The sequence below is a fragment of the Neophocaena asiaeorientalis genome, unplaced genomic scaffold (genome assembly GCF_003031525.2).
Source record: "Neophocaena asiaeorientalis asiaeorientalis breed wild unplaced genomic scaffold, Neophocaena_asiaeorientalis_V1.1 scaffold692, whole genome shotgun sequence".
NCBI classification, from domain to species: Eukaryota; Metazoa; Chordata; class Mammalia; order Artiodactyla; family Phocoenidae; genus Neophocaena; species Neophocaena asiaeorientalis.
Genome location: NW_020172814.1, coordinates 1,165,061 through 1,185,849, shown reverse-complemented (window position 1 = coordinate 1,185,849; position 20,789 = coordinate 1,165,061). Strand labels below are relative to the sequence as shown.

The 20,789-nt window shown below is 40.0% G+C and overlaps 1 protein-coding gene across 2 annotated transcripts in view; it reads right to left on the bottom strand.

Moving 5' to 3' along the window:
• Positions 1-5,239: 5,239 nt before the first annotated feature.
• Positions 5,240-20,789, bottom strand: part of PTN (pleiotrophin) — a 95,793-nt gene continuing 80,243 nt past the window's right edge. Inside the window, exon 5 of one of the 2 annotated variants that reach the window (XM_024741650.1) lies at positions 5,240-5,979. In XM_024741650.1, coding sequence (XP_024597418.1) covers positions 5,927-5,979 — 53 coding nt within the window. In that variant the 3' untranslated portion in view covers positions 5,240-5,926. Of the gene's footprint in view, positions 5,983-20,789 lie in introns of both variants that reach the window. The other variant, XM_024741649.1, reaches the window with a different exon arrangement.

The following is a 20,789-nucleotide window of genomic DNA, read 5'->3' as shown; positions in this document are numbered from 1 at the left end:
GAAGCCCTGTCTCCCTCCAGAGAAATAAAATGATTCCTCTGGCGCCAAAGCTCCTTGGTGCTGACCTCGTGTCCCCTTACCCTTCCATCTCTTACTCCTTTATCCTTTGCTTACTTCATTCACAGCCTCCCTGCTCTGCCCCGGATGTGCAGGGAGCTCCCATCTCAGGGCTTTGCACTCACTGCCCTTGCTGCTGTCTCTGCCTGTAGCTCCCTCCTCCCGATGACAATAGCCGCCTGACTTCTCCCTCACCTCCTTCAGACTTTTGCTGGCTTGAATGTCACCTTCTCCTGGAGGCTTCCTCTGACCACTGTATTCGAAATTGCAGCACTTGCCCAATATTCTGTTGCCCTTTGGTATTTTATTTTTCTCTCTTGCACTTACCCCACATCTACTATATATTTTGCTTCTTTGTGTGCTTTGTCCCCAGACACGGCCCCCAGTGAACCCTGCCTCTTGGGATTCACTCCCTCGGGCAGTTCCCCTCCGCGAGAATCTGGGACGGCTCTGTGACTCATCTGAACCAAGAGAATGTGGCAGAAATGGTGCTAAGCCAGTTCCAGGCTTAAGCCTTAACAGGGAGTGACAGCTTCCAACTTTGTACTTTGGAGAGCTCTGTGCTGCCCTGTGAAAGGCTGGTTATTCTGCTGGGCAGACTCTGTAGAAAGAGACAATGCTGTGTGGAAGGAGTGAGTCCTTGGACTACACGGAGAAACTGAGAGGCTCAGCCCTCCAGTGTCCCACTTGAGTCCGGTTCCCCAGCTATTTCCACTAAGAAGTCAGACATGTGAGAGAGCCATGGTGGACGTCCCAGCCCTTCAAGCTAACATCCCACGGAACAAAAGCACCGTCCAGATGAGGCCAGTCAGCCCACCAGGAGAGTCAGGAGATGATAAAATCATTGTTGTTTTAAGGCACTGGGTGGTTTGTTATGCGATCTGTAACCAAAACATTATTCATTGTGTTCATTGTCTGTGTCCCCAGCGAGAGTGTAAATTCCGTGAAAACATGGGTTGGGGGACAGGGCCCATTTTGTTCTTTGCTGCATCCCTGGCACCTATAACTGTGCTGAGCTCTTTATAAACATTTCGAATGCAAGGAAGCATAAATTAGTTAATGAATTTAAACTAGACAGAGCCTATGGGATGAAATAGATAATCACAATTTGGAAGGGAAAATGTATTCAAAGAGATTTTTAGGAATTAATCCCTATTAATCAATATAATTGTCATAGAATTAACATTTGTTCAGACAGACTTTAGAGATGCACTTCCTAGGAGAATGGAATCCCACTTTGGATATGGTCAAATTTCTTGATAAGGATGCATTCGCTAGAAAGTCTGAATTCAATTTTCCAGCACTGGTTAAGTTGCCTAACTTAATTAATACAAACCTAAACCAGACGCTGCCAATAGAAAACTACATTAGATGGCCAAATATTGTTTAGCTTAACACAGAGGGAGGGAATTCAGAGATTCCAGAAATTCTTGATCAGAGCAGTTATACACAACTTGCCCACTTTCCTCCTGACCACATCCCAGAATAGATCACTAATAACTCTCCCTTCCTCCTTGCCAAGAGATAGCAGGTTGGCATATCTCTAAATAAATTGGTAAAAAGTTTATTAGCTATGACTACCTTAAAAGCATACAAGTTTGGACTTAGGAGTCTAAAACTTATATCATTTATTGCAAACATGTCAATCTGTTGGTCATTTATAATCACTGAGGTATTCATGTAATTCTCCAAGAATCTCAGAAACTGAGATACTTGAAGATTTCTTTCTCCTATATTTGATGGATCTGACAATCAAAAGACAGAGGGAAAAATGATTCTCTGTGATTAGCGTATTTTATGTAACATTTGTATCTCCACTAAGAGCAAGTTGAGTATATGGACTCAATCACTATATCTGTATACACTGTGAGGCATCCCTCCATTCCCAGGAGTTTAGGGATATGATGTCAGGATTTTCCATGTTGTCATTCCCTAATGTAAATTATATGGCTTCCATGCACATTTCCAAAGAACGAAAGAAAATATGTGGCAATAACCTAGACATATAAACTCCTCAGCCAACCCCATGAATAACTTAATGTAGTAGTTGTAATGGATATATACATAAATATATCAAAACATGTTCTGCTGGTTAAGGTTTTGTCCTTTAAAAAAATTACATTACAGAAATTAGACATAGAAAGCTAATTGTTCTTTATTTCTCTTTTTAAATTCAAAAAAGAAACACATGTCAGTTTGCATTCCTTTGTGTTGAAATATTCTTGAATTACATGATTTTACTTGTGACCCAAACAGGGCTGAACATTTACTTTACTTTTGGTGCCTTATTTGGAAAATTGAAAGATTGGGAAGACGAGAAACAGTGCGGGAGGGAGTAGATTTCTAAGATCATGGTATGTTTTTCTCTGATTAAAATGTTCCATATCTTTTGTTTCTAGGGGAGTTAGAGTCCACATAAGTTTGAGGTGGGTATTACTTGTTGCATGCCCAGAATAACATTATGCGCCTTACCCCTTGTGTAAATATATTGCAAGACTCTATATCTTCTTTGAAAAGTAGTTTGAAAATGCATCTATTTGACAAACCTGGAGCAGTTACTGTCTGCTGCTTAAATTTCCAGATACAAGGGAAAAAGTGTCCTCTGGAATCCCAGATTGAATAGGGGAATACAGGAGAAAAACATGGTAAAATAGGGAAAAACATGAAGACAATTTTTGTAACTCAGAAATAAACTTGTAGACAGTGAAGAGCCTGTTTTACTCCAAAGGAGAATCTAAAATTTGAATTTACATGAGAGGGGTTGGGACATTATTCTCTGAGCTCTCGCTTTCTGATTGATTCCACTTTTAAAAGCGTAAGGGTTTCAACTAATTAAATTAAAAGCAAGCCAGAAAACAAAAAAGAGAGAGAGATTGAATGCTTTGATATTCCACATCCAAGGATGCTGATCTGCCTTATTATTTTGGGGAGAAGACTAATGTGAAGAAAGCCCTTTGCTTCACTCTATTAGAAAATCCCATGACGAAAGGTTGATAAAATTTGAATTTTTATGTTTGGGAACTATTTTAAAGTAATTCAGTTTGTGAAAGACAGTATTTCATATTGCCTCATCCAGTGAATCCTAAGGCATATTTACCTTTGTTTTTCATTTAAAGAAGCTGTGAAACAAGACTTTCAGAAATATGGAACTAAGTATTACATATTATGGAAGGAAGTATGTATCTCTTATTCCTAAAGAAATATCTGTTTTCTCAATGGGGAAAGGACTGTAACTGTTCTTTCCTCAAATAAGGCTTCTTATGGTCAAGGACCCACAAATGAAATTATTTAGTTGTTTTTTTTTTTTTATATACTCACACAGTTTAGTAGAATTTGATAACTATTCAGAGCATTCATTAAATTCTATTTGGAGTTCTGCTCCTACAAAGTTAACAAGACATTATGATGTCACTCTAGGAATATAGTGTGATAGGATTCATACAATCAGGATAAATTAGAAAGTCTACCCGAGTCCAGGTGTGGAGGCTGCAGTCACTGAATTGGCTAAGGACATGTCTGGTAACTGAAGGATTGTTCTTGATGATTGGAAGGAAACCTTGTCTTCAGTCTAAGGTTGTTTAAGGAAACACAGCTGATTTGTTTCCATTTCCTTTTCCTTCCTCCAGGCTTAAAGAACACTAGGGTAAATAAGTTCATAAAACTCAGATCGGCTGGGCGGAGAGAGTTGGTGGAACACTCTGTGAAATACTGAAGATGGTCTTTTTTTTCCTATTTGTGAGAGTCAGTGATTTTTGGAGTCTATCCTTTGTATTTATGTTTTCAAGACTTCAGTGAGATTTAGCAAGATGTTTAAAGCTGGGGCTGGGGTAGAATAATTCTTGAGAATTTAAGTTTAACTTCATACCCTATGCAGTGGAGATTAGCATTCCAAGCCTTGCTTTCACAGAGAATCAGGGAGTTATTATGTGACGTGTTAGGGATCATCCTCCACACAGCAGAGAACCCCTGGCTTCCTGCCACGTCCTGAACAAAGGGGGAATGCCATGGTTATTTACAGGACCATTTTTTCCTTTGGGAGGTTTTGTTCTAGTTCACCTCAGCTCATTACTGATTCATGGGCTGCTGTTTTGGCTGAATGATGATGGAGGAGCAATATTAGGGGAGAGGCTAACAAAATACGCTGTAGGCTTTCCCACCATCCCTATCCTTATAGGGTCTTTGCTGTCAAAAAAATCCCAGTCAAGATAATGCCTTCCTTTCACCTCCTCCATCCATCCCCATGAGTACTTTTCTCCTATTAAGGTTCACTTGTAAAAGAACTGCATTTGCACTTTACAAGGTACTCTGCTTTTATTAAGCACCAGTCTATAAACTGTTCCTTGTATGTGCCCAGAAGCCCATCCCTTTTTCTGCTCCCCACTGGCAGTTGGCTTTGACTTAGTGGGGAGATATGGACCCTTCCAACATGCCTAGCTCAAGCATGGAGTCTTTGACCAGATGGCAAAAATACTACAGCTTTGAAGACACTTTGGCTGCATCATTAGACCAGTTTGTAATTATTTTATGGTTAGCCCAAGGTATTGAAACCATCATTTCTGAAAGTGGACTTACAGTTATCTTGGTAGATAAGTGTTTGTTCATTGAGTCTTATCGCTTTAAAATCAGAGGCGACTTTTTCAAGAGAAATACTTTGAGGCTAATCCCAGCTGACTTCTGAGAGGTTATTTCTCTGAATAATGGAAACATAGACTTATAATATTTACTTAAAAACTGTGTTCAGAGCTCAGCAGATAAGGGAGTTAGTTGTACAGACAGTCTGTGGTACTTACATAGTAGATAATAGAGTAAGAATTATTGGCTTATAGAAACCAAGTACAGGCTACCATTTTGCCTGGTGTTACTGATTTGGACTATGCAAGCCCAAACTTATTCAATAGAAGAAGAGCATTTTTCTGTTCTTCCAAACACTAGACTACTTTGGAACTTTTGTTTCATTCAGTAGCACCAGTCTAAACTACTATATACTGATAGAAAGTTAGAATGTATATATAGTTACAGAGCTACATCTACAGCTACATCTATATAACATTTGTGCCCAAGAGTGATTTAATTAGCTTGTATGATCAATTCTCACTGCTAACAGTTCGGATGGGTGAGTGTAGGTGACAAAGGGAGAAGGGTTACAATATCAAATTATTGCACACAAAAGCATCTTTTTTTCAGCATCACCTTGATTTATTTTCCTAGTCTTTTTTTTTTTCCTCAGATGGAAAAATAATTTCATCAAGAAAACAAATATTTCTGCCAAAGCAAAATAATTTCATGTTTTAATGCTTTTCTTTTTAAACAAGTCAACATTGAACTAGGACATGCTCTGACCCCGCTCCCCTCATTTTGCTGACTAAAATTTTTTTAAAATCCATTGGCAGAAAAAAAGATATTTTCCTCAAATAGGATGATCATATTTTATTGCTGCTTTGTTTAGTAGACATTTTTCTCAATTGGGAAAAAAAAGTCTAGGTGAAAAAATTACCTAACAAGAGAAGTAGTTTACATGGTCATAACATTTAAATTGCTGCCAAAAGAAAAAAAAATGTAAAAAAAGATTTTAAATGTAAAATATCACATAACTTCAAAAAACTTACCTCAGTTTTCTATCACTTATCATGTACTATAAGTCAACTTTCTAGATAGGATTATAGTCCTTTATTATAAGCCCCTAGTTGTACTATGGTATACATTTTTTAAAAAGCTACTACAAAATTTTTCTTTTCCTTTTGTTTCTGCCTATTGTGTACTTAAGCTATAGATAATTTTTGAATAAAAAGCCTACGGTAGATATAAATGCAATAGTTAACTGATCCTGTTTGCTGATGTCCTTTTCATGGTCCACGGAAGGTGGCGTCTTTTAGTCCAGCATCTTCTCCTGTTTCTTGCCTTCCTTTTTCTTCTTCTTAGATTCTGCTGTGATTAAAAAGAAAAGAAAGAGAAGAAAAAGCATTGCATTAGTAAGCTATGAGGGAGGGAGCCACTTGTCTTATAAATGGCCAGGAATGAAATGATTAGATACATAGAAAAAGTACGTGTGTGTGTGTGTGTGTGTGTGTGTGTGTCTGCTTTTGTGCTTTTGCCAGGAGAATGCCTATGAGCATAGGCAGGAGTAATACAGCTTACCTCCCTGTGTGAACACATATAAATGCCTGTTATCTTACTGGTTGCCCCCATTTGATAAACAACATACTGTCTGGGGTTCCTACTTAGAAAATACGAACACGGCCAGCATCTCTGAGAGAATAAGCCAGGTCACTGCTCAATGGAGAGCTACAAATGATTTCTTAGCCCCTCACTTCCCACATTCCCTTTCCATGGAGAGTTGATAAGCATTCTTTACTGACAAACATTTTCAAAGTGCTTCCACTCCTGATTTGCCCTCTGTTTATACATTTAGCCAGCTATTCATATACGAAGGACCACCTTTGAACCTACCAAACATGGAGCTTTGACTCTACAGAGACTCCTAGCCTTGGATGAAGCAAGTGGAATGTACCAACCTGGACTAAACCAGGTGAGTAAAACTATGAGGATTTAAATCAAAAGACTTTATCCTTTTCCATTCAGTCATCTGCCATCTCCCTTTTCCTAAGCACTGGAGAATGCAGTATAGAATAGGACATGTCAGCTTTGGCTCCAAAGATAAGAATGGTCAGCATCACCAGGCTAGCGAGTAAAAGGATATTGCTAAATGTTCCTAAAATACTTCCTCCATTTGGTCCACAACAGTAAAAGGATATTGCTAAACGTTCCTAAAATACTTCCTCCGTTTGGTCCACAATAGTGGCAGAAATGTATGGATTTGGGGCTGGAGCCAGACTGCTGGAGTTTAAATTCTGGCTCCATCACTAGTTACTATAAGACTCTGAGAAAGTTAATTTGTGTATCTGTGTCTCAGGTTCCTCACTTGTGAACGGGCATATGAATAGTACCACTTCGTAGGGTTCATATCCAAATTCAATGAGTTGTATAAAATCCACTGAGAACAGAACATGGCACAATGACATGTGCAGATAAAGGTAAGCAGTCATCATTAGTGTGATAATAAGAACACTATGTAATATATGTAATATATAGTTTAAATTAGGAACATATTGACAGTTGATAAAGTATATTATACTAAAAGTTCTATTGTATTCGTTTTCATGCCACTGCATATACTTTGAAACATGACCAAGTAGTATTCCTTTATGACATGCCCACCCTTATTTTTTGTAACCTTTCTTCTTTTGCTGCTCAGTTGGCATGTTCCCACTTTCTGTTATTATGAATAATGGTGCAATGTGTGTTTTTACAGACAAATCATTGTATGTTAAAATTCTGCCTTAGTATAAATTATTAGAAGAGGATCTACTTGATCAAAGGACAGAATGTTTTTAAAGCTCTAGGTATATACTGGCATATTTCTTTCTTGAAAGGAAGTACCAATTTAAATTTTTATCAGTAACCTATATGAGTCTGTCACAGCAAACTCGTTCTCAAAAGGCAAATAATCAAACAGGATCTCTTCTCCATCTATTCACGGGCCCTTTTAGAAAGAGGATTGCCATGTGGATGGTACAAGTAAACATCCACTCCCATATCCAATATTAGGGAGATATGGAAGAAATAAGGTTGTGAGTGAGCATTGAAAGACATCAGTTTAAAGATTTCTTGAACACCTTGAGAGGAAATGTTATTCTATGAAGCAGAAGAGTAGAAAATTCTGGGATAAGCTAATCTCATTTTCTGAGCAAAATGTCTTGGTTTGATTTCTTTCTTTCACATGACCTATGGGGTAGACAGAAAACATAAAAGGAAAATTAAGAGATGAAAAGATTTGAGAGGCGCTTGAAGTTTAACTGAGTCAACCTCTCTTTGCCACTGATTGAAATAAAATGGCTTTGGGTCATTAAATCGATGGAAGGAACTATTGATTAGACTAGGAAAAAGAGATCTGTACCTTCTAAGAGGTAGAATTCCTATATGAGGAAGCTATGAACACGCAGAAACGGACACTGAAGATTCAGAGGTCAAGATTAGCAGCAGACAGGGACAGCGGGAGGCGCGCCGTGGAAAGCCCTAGAGCTGACCTGTGGAGACTCATCCAATAAATCATGAAAACTGAGTGAAGGAAAGGGATCAGATTACTGACAAACAGTAACATCGCAATGTAAGTAAGTCCAAAATCTGGATACCACCAACACCCTTTTAATGCTTCATGAACCTATTTAAGGGAACTCACCTGTATTTAAGAATTAGCTCTGCCTAGTCACCTGGAAATATCTAATTCCTTGCACCATGCCAGCTGTGTCTCAGAACTGATAACAAGGCTTCCTGAATTGTAAATGTACAGCTCAGTGATCCACCAGGGATGCAGGTACTAGTTGGCTTGGCTTCCCGGCCTGGCACCATTCATTAAACTTCCCAATATTAAGTGGCACGACACAGGAAGAAATTTCTATATATTTAAAAATCAAAAGCATAATCTGTTAGATTTTTGTTCTTAAGATATTATTCTCAGATATGGTTTGGTCCAACATCTGTGTCATGATTTGTTGTTTCCTCTTCGATTTCTTATTTTGCAATGTCACTCGCTTCATCTCCTCTTTTAGGGACTCGATGCATTTCCTTCTAGGATTATGTATGGAATACATACCCACCTCTATACATACATATCCACCTGCATGCGGCTGCTACTCAGTGCTGCCCACGTGCTGACAGCTGTTCCTTCCCTCACTGCCCACCTTCCTGTTTGCTCATCAATTCTACTTCATAACAATACCTACAACTCCCTCCCAATTATCTGCCCTTCTACACATGTTTGCTTTCTGACATCAAGTAGATGTGCATAAAAAATAGTACACATCTGTGTCTAGACACAAACAAAATATGTCTGGACCCTCTGAGGAACCTCTGTTCTGCCCCCATTTACTTGGAGAGGTGACTCGGCACTTAACTGCGCAGCCTCCAAATAGCAAGTTCAGCCATGAGAGCAGCAGTGAGTTAATGTGGACCTAACGGAAGATTTCATGGAGGTGAGGAAATTATTTCGTCAACCACCCAAAGCAAGCTCAGTAAAAGTCCCTAAGCGTGTCAGTTATTTTCCAAAGCGACTCTCGCTGGATCAGTAGAGGAAGCCCTTCTCCCTTCACCCAGAGACTCCTCTTTTCAGCCTCTTTCCCTCTTGTCTCTCCGTTTCCTTTTCTTTGAAGGAAAACGTTGAGATAACTATTGGCTTCTCCAACCCATCTAGGAAGGAATCATTGCTAGGATGTGCTTCCTTTATACAGTAGACATGAGTGTGATGGGGTTACTCCCTGATCTGACCTATGTGCATGTGTGTACCAGGTAGAGAGTCACCAAGTCAAACCCCTCTTTTTAGCTCAGCACATTCACATTGTCCTTATGTATCAGCTACACCTATTCATGTGTTTGAAAATGTAAAAACAACTGAAAATTTTTGTGGATTTTTCCTCTGAATTCACAAGAGAGAAGATCAGTGAAGAAAGGAATCAGAGTTGCTTCATCTGTACCTCCTTTAATCCAGGGCTTTCTCACTTGTAGATAGTTACAGAAGGAAAACAAAAAGCTCTGTGCGTGTGTGTGTATGTACGCGCACACGCATGTGTGTGTGTGTTTGCATTCACTTTCAGCTGCTAAATTTTGTCTTTTTCAGCTTTGGCCAAAAATAAAGGTTTTTAAGTGCTAAATAACATTGAAGAGAGGCAAATATAGCTAAAGCAAGTGAAACTCTTCAAACAATGTGTGATTTTACATAGGTAGCTTTGAGAATGTAGGTTATGATTACGCCCGTATATTTGCGGGTACAATAGCATGCAAATCTGATACCTGTATTAGAGACTCGGGTTATGTATGTGCTGTCATGCTTGGTGATACTGCTGGCCCTAACTCCGTCCCACGCCTCCCAGCTACTTTGCAGAACTCTAGAAGCTAGAATAGAGTGATATAATTAAATCCACGTGTCTCTCTCTCTCCCTCTCCCTCTCTCTCTCTCTCTCTCTCTCTCTCTCTCTCTCACACACACACACACACACACACACACACACACACACACTCACACACACACACACACAGAGCCTTAGATGGGGGAATGAATATGTAGGTTTCTTCTGTTCAGCAAAGCATCTGCCCCTTCTTCAGTCCTAGGCCACTCTCAACACCTTACACTTGTTGACAGTGACTTCCCCACACACAGATTAACTGCCTTCTTCTACATCAAAAGCAGAAAAGAAGACCACTTATTTCTAATATGATATTTAAATGTTTAAAAGCTTGCTTCTGCAATAATGAAGGCATAGGTAGAAAATTTACCTTATTATACAAATATTAAAATTTATATTGTAGCCCAAGTCAGAAATGAAATGTATAATTATAAACAATAAGTAATTCCCACTTAGCACATCGTTATTTTTCTATTACCATATCTGATGTTTAATATTATATGACTGGTGTTACTGGAAACTCAAATTATGATTTATGAAAAAGGGGAAAAGCTTGAACTCTAGAATATTTAAAAGCTCGGTAAGTACAGCTCAATAAATCATTTTTTATTCACTCGCCAATGAAATTTTTTGGTTATAATATTTATATATTTATATATATTATATATATATGAATCAGTCATTATGGGCTGAATTATGTCCCCCTCAAAAATTCATGTTAAATTCCTAACCCTGATACCTCAGAGTGTGAACATATTTGGAGACAAGGGTCTTTACAGAGGTAATTCAGTTAAAATGAGGTCATTGGAGTGGGCCCTAAGGAAATTTGGACACAGATATGCACAGAGGGAAAACGATGGAAGGCACAGGGAGAGGACAGCCATCTATGAACCAAGAAAAGAGGCCTGGAATAGACCCTTCCCTCATGGCGTTCAGATGGAACCAACCCTCCTGAAACCTTGATCTCAGACTTCTAGCCTCCAGAATTGTGAAAAAATTAATTTCTGTTGTTTACGGTACTTTGTTACAGCAGTGCTAGCAAGCTAATACAGCAGTGAACTAGACTTCATGCTAGTTTTCATTTTTGTATATCCTTCGGATCACCCTCATTAGCTGTAGAGATGCAAAATATACGTGTTTATTCTTATGTTTTAAAAACATCTGTTCCCCACATTTTAAATAACATCGTTTGAATATGTGACTTTGGCACTGCACACTCTAGGACTTTAAGCTCATTAATGGTTTCACGATGCTCTCTGCATTAATCCACTCACCTGTCTCCACCCTTGGCCTCCAGATTTCCAGCAGGTGAGCTACGTTTCCCATTACTTGATTCCTTCCACCCCCATCCACCCAACGCCCTGTCTACAGCAGCAGCAAAGGTTAGATCTGAGGAGATTCCTGTCGACTTCTCTACATTTTTTTAGACAGCAGCCTTCACAGCAGCTTAATTTATTACTCTTGTGCATCTGGGCAAAGACCTGAAAATAAAGTTGTCCTGTTTTCTGTAGAATGAAAATAATTCCTGCAATTATTTTTGCCTTGCAAAAGCGAGTGCTGTGAATGCGTGAACCTGCAGCAGAGAGCTCTGGGCCTTGCCCACTGTGTGACCCAGAAGGAGGACACCAGAAAAATGTTTACCTGCTTCCTGCCCTCTGGATTTCTGATGAGCTCTCTACAGATACTGTTCTTTCCTCCTGAAAAAGTCTTCTTTTCTCTTCCCTGTCTGTGCGCTGAGCAACAGCCAGCCCGCTTTGATTTCCCTGTAGGTTCCTGAAGGCTTTGCATCAGGACCGAGCTGGCTGGAGTCGCGGATAGCGTGCAGAGTATCTCTGCCAGCAGCACTTGTCACCAGGACGCCGGTGCCGTGGATCCTGGGAAAGCACCAGCATCTCTACGAATCTCACAGTGGAGAGAAGGTAGCCCTGAATCCAGCCCTGGGTCGAGCCTTGGAGGCCACGGAGTGTAACAGGGTGCATTGCACTGCTGTGTCTTACTCTGGAGGAACTCAACCCCTTTAGAGGACCCCAGCTCGAGAATTGCAGCACTAAAAGCTATCATTTGCTCCCATCCAATCATTACACAAAGACAAGCTTGAGTCAAAAATTATCTGACATGACTCAATCGTAAATGACACCAAACGCGCTTATACCGATGTTTTAGAATTATCGTTAAAACAGAAACCAAAACTATTCATTTATTTTACAATACCCAAAGAGATCCCATAGGAAGCACTCAGTTTAGGAAGAACTGGTATAATAGAAAAGAACTCTGGACACAGTCCTGACTTCAAGTTCAAGCCTGACCCCTCACTGGCTAGTGACCTTGTGCAGGTTGCAACCTTAGTGTCCTCCTTTGTAAAATGCGAACCAAACTCCTTGGGGCTTTGGTGGGGACCGAGTGAGACAATGCATGCTAAGGGCTTAGTATGGTGCCTGTCACGTTGTAAATACTCAATAAATAGCAACTACTTTTGTGATGCTCAAGAAATGCTGATGATAATAGCTAAAACCTAAAACACAAAGCAAAAGTTAGAAAGGAGGAATGCAGAAGCTTCAGGGGGAAATAAAAAGAAGGTCTCTCAACCCAGTATCTAATTAGTGCAAACAGTGTTCTATTATGCAGCCTTCCTTGATGCTAATTATTACATAGCTGTTTTGTGTGTGCACAGCTAATGAGCCTCTGAGCACGGAATTTACCAAGGGAGATGGAAGCAGACACACAGCATGAAGTAAACTCTACGAGCATTTATAGTTCCTGGTCCTCACGTCTGTCCCAGCCATTAGAAACAAAAATTTTTTAATAAGGATGGGAGTAAAACACCCAGGTGACTCTTCTTCCAGGTGAGTGTCCTGTGCTTTAACTGTGATTTCTCTATACATTTTTGGGCAGCCAATGAATGAATGATGTGCTCTAGCGAGCCAGACCAGGACAGTTTAGTTGGACACATCATTCATTCATCAATTCGGTACTATATGTTGAGCTCCTCTCAGGGACTAGGGACATGAGATGTGGTAACTTGCAAAGGGGAATGGGTTGTGGCTCCTGACCTCAAGAGGTTCAGGGTAGGGCAAGGCAGACATGCACTCACGGCAGAGGCAGGGATGAAAGTCTTATCAGAGGAACCAGCCCTCGGAGAAAAGGCAGCGACTCAAGGATCGGGAAGGGAAGTCTGTCAAGTTCTCATATTGATCTCTTTTCTAATCCTTGAACAAAACAAGCTCTTTTTGGCCTCAGGACTTTGAACTTCCCCTTGTTTCATTTAGAACATTAGTATGGCTAGCTGCTCTATGTCTTCAAGTCCAAGTTCAAAAGTTACCCCTCAAAGGAGCTTTCCCCAGTTTCTCTATCTAACTTAGCCCCCAGCCCCCTTCCCTTTTGGTCACTCGGACAGTTGGCTCTTTAGATTTTAAGACCACTTACTCTAATATGTAGTTCTAATTTTAATTACTAGTTATTTATTTTGGTCACTGTTATCTACCCACCACCACCACTAGAACATAGCAGTAAGAGGGAAGGACACTTGTTTAATATCAGTAGCACCTAACATACAACCTTTACCACTGTAGGCTCTTAATAGATTTTATAAATAAGTGAATAAATTGGAAACAATGCCAAGGGACAGCATGCTGCTCTCCTTCATAGCCTTTGTGCTCTGAGCAGTCCACTGGGATGTATCCTCCTGTTTTTCCTGTTGCACTATAGGTCCGTACAGGTCACTGATTTATCCCTGGTGCTAACTCTAGCCTATAGAACCCACTCCATAAATACTTGCTCAATGAACGAGCTGGGTTTTACAGAATGAAATGTATGAAGTATAGAAGAAGGAGAACAAGTTCCAGGTTTCTACAACCATAGGTGCAAAGAAATGGACATATAAGAGTTCATGGCCCGTTCGGCCATCTCTGGGAGTTTGATGTGGCTGAGGCAGAGTATACAGGCAATGCCAGGAACAAGGATCTGGCAGGAGCCAAACTGGATGATCACGTCCTGCTAACGAGCCGGGATCTGATTCTGTTGCTGGTGGAAGTGAGGATAAAAGAGGGATTTTAGGAAGAATAAGTGGGTCTGAAATTCATTACCTTTCTTAGATAAGAAACTGAGATGCCCATGTTGCATAGATACAGGGGTAGGAGCTGTACATAATGCAGGAGATCTAGAGTCAGGCTGCCTTGTATTTAAGTCCTGGCTCCTCTGCCTATTAGCTGTATCACCTTACGCTAGGCATCTCACTTCTCTAAGCCATAGTTTCCTTATACATAAAATTGGGGATGAGCATAGTAACTATTTCACAGAGTTTTTGTGAATATTCAATGACACAATGTGTGAGCAATGTACCCAGCTATAATCAAAACCTACTAGGCTCTCATGAAATATGAACTGTAATTACTATCATTGTAATCACCATAATTCTCTTGCCTGAAAAGGTGCTGAGGGAAACCCCCACCTCAAGAAATCCATCTGGAAGGAAGGAAACAGTCTGAAAAACACTGCACATTTATCAGGCATTTTTACATAAATTACTTCACCTTTACAATAGTGCTATGAGATATTCATTGAAGACTTTAGTTTACAGAAGACAAAACAGATATTCTAATAAGAAAGTTGCAGAATTAGATTTTCTCACTTCAAGAACAGTATCATGGATGGGAAATAAAATAGACATTCAAAGATTTCCACAAGCAGAATAAAAAAGAAATGAAAACCTTGAGGCCAAACTGAATAAGAGCGTTTCCCTCTGATCAAAAAGAACAAAATCCCCATAAGATGCCCCAGGCTGCCTCTTTCTGGTCAAATACAAGGGCAGCAGCCATCAACCGCATCAGGGGTCTTAGAGGTGAGGGAGCACATTCCAGGCTGGCCTACAGTGGGATTCTGTGCATTCACCTCTCTCAGCACAGTTAAAAGTCTGTCAGCCTAGCAAAGCTCATCCACAGAGGGCTGCATGCTCAATCCCAAGGGATGTCAGAGCCCAGAAAATAGAAAGAAATGTTGGGGAGCATCTTTTATCTTTAAAAGAACTAACAAAAGAATCTACTTAGCGGGAGAGAATTGAGAATGCTGGGAATATCACTTTACTGACCCCCTTTCCCATTTAATGATCAGTTGCTAAATGCTGTGTCCTGCACACAGCTGAATCTCACACTTAAATGGTTGCTGTCCTTTTGATCTTTAAAGATGAATTGCCAAACCTGAGAGGGCTAGGAAATCATCCAAAAAGAGAGAGCAGCGACATGGCAAAACTTTTAGAAAGGGCTGGGAAGAACTAAAAGGAATTAGGGTTATCGAGAGCAGGGAAGTTTAACAAGGACTTGGTACCAGCAGAGCATGAATTGGTGGACAGGACAGCAAGAGGGATTAACACTCTTGCCTGGACCACTTGTGCACAGACGTCCATCCATGTGCTTCTCCCTCTGCCCACCCCAGAAACCATTTGTGAATACCCTTCTGTCAGGCAAACTCGGAAGCAGATATATGCCAAGCTGGCCTGTCAGTATCAAAAGGAGTTTCACAATACTTCACAATATTTATGTATCTTGTTTATAAAGCAACTAATAATTTCCAGGTCAATCATAACTCAAGATTCTAGAATGATCCAAGATGGTCATTAGGCTATATCATTTGTGGCACCTATAGGAAAATCTCAGTTCACCTAGGTGCCTTCCACACAAGCCCCCACCTTGGCCTCATCTTTGACTCTGCACTCTGGTGATAGCTACCAGCAGCCTGCTCCCCTGGGCTGTACCTGCTCCCACAGACAGCACTGCCTGGAGGACCACAGCTTCCCCACAGAAGGGCCCATCCTGAGTCCCATTCAGCTCGACCATCTTCTAATTCTACAGTGAGTCCATCCTCCAGGGGGACCACTAAGAAACACTTGTGTCTTGGAGAACAGTGATTTGCCCTCCGAAGGGTTCTCTGCTCTGATCTTTGATATAGCACTGTCAGCCCAGACTGGCCACAGCTCAATTATTCCTGTGCGTTATTTTCAAACTGAAAAGACTGAAATGACTCAACAAAGAATGACTGGTGGTTCCAAGAAGGAAAGACCTCACTCTCTCTACAGTTGAGTACTCAACTGGTCCAATATGATTACTCTGGGCAGCTTTCTCTCCAAGAAATGTCATCAATGCCTCTTCTAGAGCGACAGGAGAGAAGGGTAGGTCTGATGATATACGCCAACACATACTCCCTGAAGGATCACTTACTGAAGAGCAATTCAAATCCCTTTCAGCTTCTCTTCTCATATTTACAGGCAGAGTTTGGAAAGTTATAGACATTTCCCAGACGCTCTTACAACAGAATTTTATGTGACCTACTTTCTACCATGCAGGCACTCTTAAATGAGTCTTAGAGGGAGAAGTGAACAAGTAGAAAATAAGGCCGAATTTGGGGATATTGGACATTTTGGCAAGAAAGGAGGTGGATGTGTCTGGTTTTAGGGGTACAGGGAAGGTGAAGTTTCCAGTGTCCAATTCTTAGTATTATATGTGCTGAGCAGTGGGTAATTTCAACAAGAGGGTCTCTGCTCTATCAGTCCCGTATGGTGTGATTTCTCTTGAATCTCTTGCCTTCTCTGCAATGTTGATGAATCCAAGTCAAATCCTCTGGCCCTTGCAGAGATTGTGTGAGCTATATAATACTCTTCAATCAACCCCTTCCTGCTTCATTAGCTAGAAAAGATCTTGCTGCGGCTAAAAACTCTGACAGATACGGGATTTTCTCAATGACAAATTTTAATTAATGCTCTCAATCTCTTTTCCTAAGAAATTAAAATCTCAAGAGCCCACACAATTGCTCACCAATGTCTCCCTGCCGGATTCTGGCAGCAATTAAGCAAATTCCAGTTGTAACCTTTCAGTCAATCAATGACCTTCCCCAGAGCAATCTGTCCCGTCCCCAGGAAAGCTACATTCCAATTTTGCATCTTTCAACTCTTATGTCTACATTAGAACATCAATAGTCTCCCTTCTTCTGTGTATGTAATATAGAAGTGAATGACTAAAACCTCTCTTCAGATTAAGTGGGATTCCAACACAAGAGAACCTTTAGATAAGGATTTCCAACCTGATATCTGGTATCACTGAAAGTGTGGACCAAGGCTAGAGAACAGAGTTTGTACAATATTGACACAGCCATAGGAAGGACCGCTTCTCCACCTCAAAAGATAATGCTGTTAGAATGGAGTGTAATGAATTTTAAGACAATTTTTAACCAAAGCAAGTGGGATATTTAGTAATTTAGTAATTTCCCAAAGTTTAGATGGCAATTCTAGATATTAAGCGCCTCCTCTCCCCAAGCACGTCTTTTTTTTTCCCCCAGTACTTTATTTTATTTTATTTTATTTTAATTGGAGTATAATTGTTTTACAATGTTGTGTTAGTTTCTGCTATACAATGAAATGAATCAGCTATATGTATACATATCTCCCCTCCCTCTTGGACCTCCCTCCCATTCTCCCCACCCACCATCCCGTCCATATAGGTCATCACAGAGAACTGAGCTGAGCTCCCTGTGCTATACTGCAGGTTCCCACTAGCTATCTATTTTACACATGGTAGTGTATTTATGTCAAAACTAATCTCCCAATTCATCCCACCCTCCCCCTCTCCCACTGTGTCCATGCGTCCGTTCTCTCCTCTCCCCAGGCAAGTCTTTTAATCTTTTAGCCTTTTTAATAATCAAGTCACAACGATTATCCCACAAGGGGGATGTTTCCCCATCTTTCCTCGATTTCATGCTGGGTTGTCACAGCCTTCCCAACATCTTCATATTCCATTCTAAAATTTAAACAGCATGTTTTTCACACTGAAAATCATGCACTTTGCATATTGATCCACTACCATTTCCCAAAACAAGAGGCCAGTAACCGAGCAAAAGAGTTTTATAAAACAAAAAAAAACAGACAAAAAAATCCCAGAACCTGATGATGTGTTTCATGAGGAGGATAATGATGTGTGGCGAAAAAAAGGTACATGCTAGCTATAAGGTCGGTGACTGGGTTTAAAAAGGCAGACTAATGATGTCAAAAGAGCACAAAGCCTGGAACTGATTCTGCTACTCAAAAAGAGGGGGACTTGGATGAATCACTGGTTTTTTTTTGTCCTCATTTGTTACATGAGGGTCCCATCAATCACAGGCAAGGTCCCTAGAAGCTCTACCATGTAATGAGTCTAGGAATTGAGATTTATCTAATACTACCAGAGTTTCATGAGTTTGTAAAACCTAGTGGCAGCACGGTGCAATTGAAGAGGCAGTGGGTCTTCTGAGTCAGTCTGACTTTGAATTTGAATCCTGGTTTCAACACTTACAAGCTGTGAAACCTCGGGCAAATTGCTTAACCTCTCTGAGCCTGTATTTTCTTATACATAAAGTAGGATAAATAAAATGCACTACATAGTGTTGCTTTGAAGCTTAAATTAAGCTTCAAGTTAAATTAAATGATGAGGTAAAAAGGAACGAAATTGGGTCATTTGTAGAGACGTGGATGGACCTCGAGTCTGGCCTTCAGAGTGAAGTAAGTCAGAAAGAGAAAAACAAATATCGTATATTAACGCATATATGTGGAATCTAGAAAAATGGTACAGATGAACTGGTTTGCAAGAAGGAAATAGAGACACAGATGTAGAGAACAAACGTATGGACACAAAGGGGTGAAGGGGGGGTGGGATGAATTGGGAGATTGGGATTGACATACATGCACTAAGGCGTATAAAACAGATCCCTAATGAGAACCCGCTGTATAGCACAGAGAACTCCACTTCACTGTACAGTAGAAACTAACACAACATTGTAAAACAACTATATCCCGATAAAAAAAATAATAAAATAAATTAAATGATGAGGAGTGCCTATGACAGTGCCCGAGTCAAATTAGCAGGTCCCCTACCTCCCTCTGTCTTTTTCATGTCCTCAGCTAAAATAGGAGAGAGCATTGATGACTTAGTCTTTCCTGAATAAAGGAAGAAACTAATTTATTATTATATAACTTTGAGAAAAATTTGCTTAAATGACTTCTTTACCACAGCTTCCACCAGTCTTTGGTGGATCTAGTGTACAAAACCTTTTTCTCCTCTTTTAGCATTTATTTATTTTACAAGTATTTATCCAGCACTTAACTATGTGCTACTCCATGTTCTAAGCAAAAGGGATACAGTGGAGAACAAAATAGACCAGGTCCCCATCCTCCTGAAACTTATGTTCTGGGAGATGTCTTTCATAACAAGTTTAGAAATAATGTCCTGGAAATTGTCTTCTTCTGTTTGGGCATCATCCTGCACATCAGTATTGGGCTTTACAAACCTCACCTTCTCCTATTTCAAAGGAAGATAAACTCATGGAGGTTACCTTATACTCACGTGAGATTAAGTGAGCAATCTGCAGGGTATAAAAGAGAACATGAATTTAGAGTCAACCAAATGTGGACTCTGTCATTTATTAGAGACGTAACCCTGGGCAAATATTGAATAAATTAACCAGGGTTCCTCAGTTTCCTTCATACCACTATTTACTTGCAAGGATATATGGAATTTTTATGAGATAATATATGTAAAACACTTAAAGCAAGGTGTGAGATTAGAAACAGAGCAATACTAATCATAATAGAGATCCCATCTTAGTACTTGTTTTTCCATTGATCAGAAATAGGGGAGCTATCTTAAGTGCAGAAGTTCACACAGGGAAAGCTGCAATATCCATTCATGATTATTTGAGAAAAATGGTATAAATATACATGAAACCCACACATGCCACCTGTTACATTTTACTTAAACCAGGAAACGTATGTCATGGAAAGTGTGAGTGAATCCCATTAAGAAAACCTTCTATCTGACATGTCTCCCTAGCTCAACTCGTAGGATAAGATTATTCTTTGTGCAGAGTTCCTGGTGCCAAAACAGGATTCATAGAACCCTCCACTGTTGAGAGGGAAAAGATTAGTTTTAACAAAAGGTATGTTATGCACAAAAAGAAGATTACATTTTAATGACCTACGAAATGCATAACTGGTAATGTTGTGAAACACAGACCTCAGGGTAATTCCATTTTCAATTAATTATCTACCTTAATTTTTGACATAAAAAATTACAGAATGTCTACACACTTGAAATATTTTTACCACTATTTTTCAAGCCTGAATCAGACTTTTAACCTTCATTACATATCACTAAATGGGAAATGTAAAACGGTGAACTATTCACCAGTCCCATTAAAAAGGAGCCTCACTTAATGTATTTATCAAATATTCTGAGGAGTCTTTTTTAATCACGTTCCCATTTTGTCCGATAGATTCCAAACTTTTCAACATTCCCCATATTCACCCAGCCCCACCATCATCCACCACCTACTTAATCACGATCCCATTTTTTTCCTCCCCATCCATTAAGCTGCAGTTTCTCTCACCGCAGGAGAGAACAAGGATGGCATGTGTGCTTGTGTGTGTGTGTGTGTGTGTGTGTGTGTGTGTGTGTGTCTATGAATTTCACACTAGGGCAGTAAGTCTCAATTTTAGTTGATACTGAAATCTCCTAAAGAACATTTTTATTTTCAAAATGACTGACGCTGATTTAGTTGGTCTGGGTTATACTTGGGTACTGGGACTTTTATAAGTTCCCATAGAAAGTTGTGTGTGCAGCCCAGGTTGAGAACCACTGGACTGGAACATAGAGACGTCTTCAATCCCTTTTCTTTTCCCACTCTATATTTATGCTGAAGATGTTGGTTCTCTGCCTAGGTTAAAAATCAGTTACTTTGAAAACTGTATCTGTTAGTTCTTCC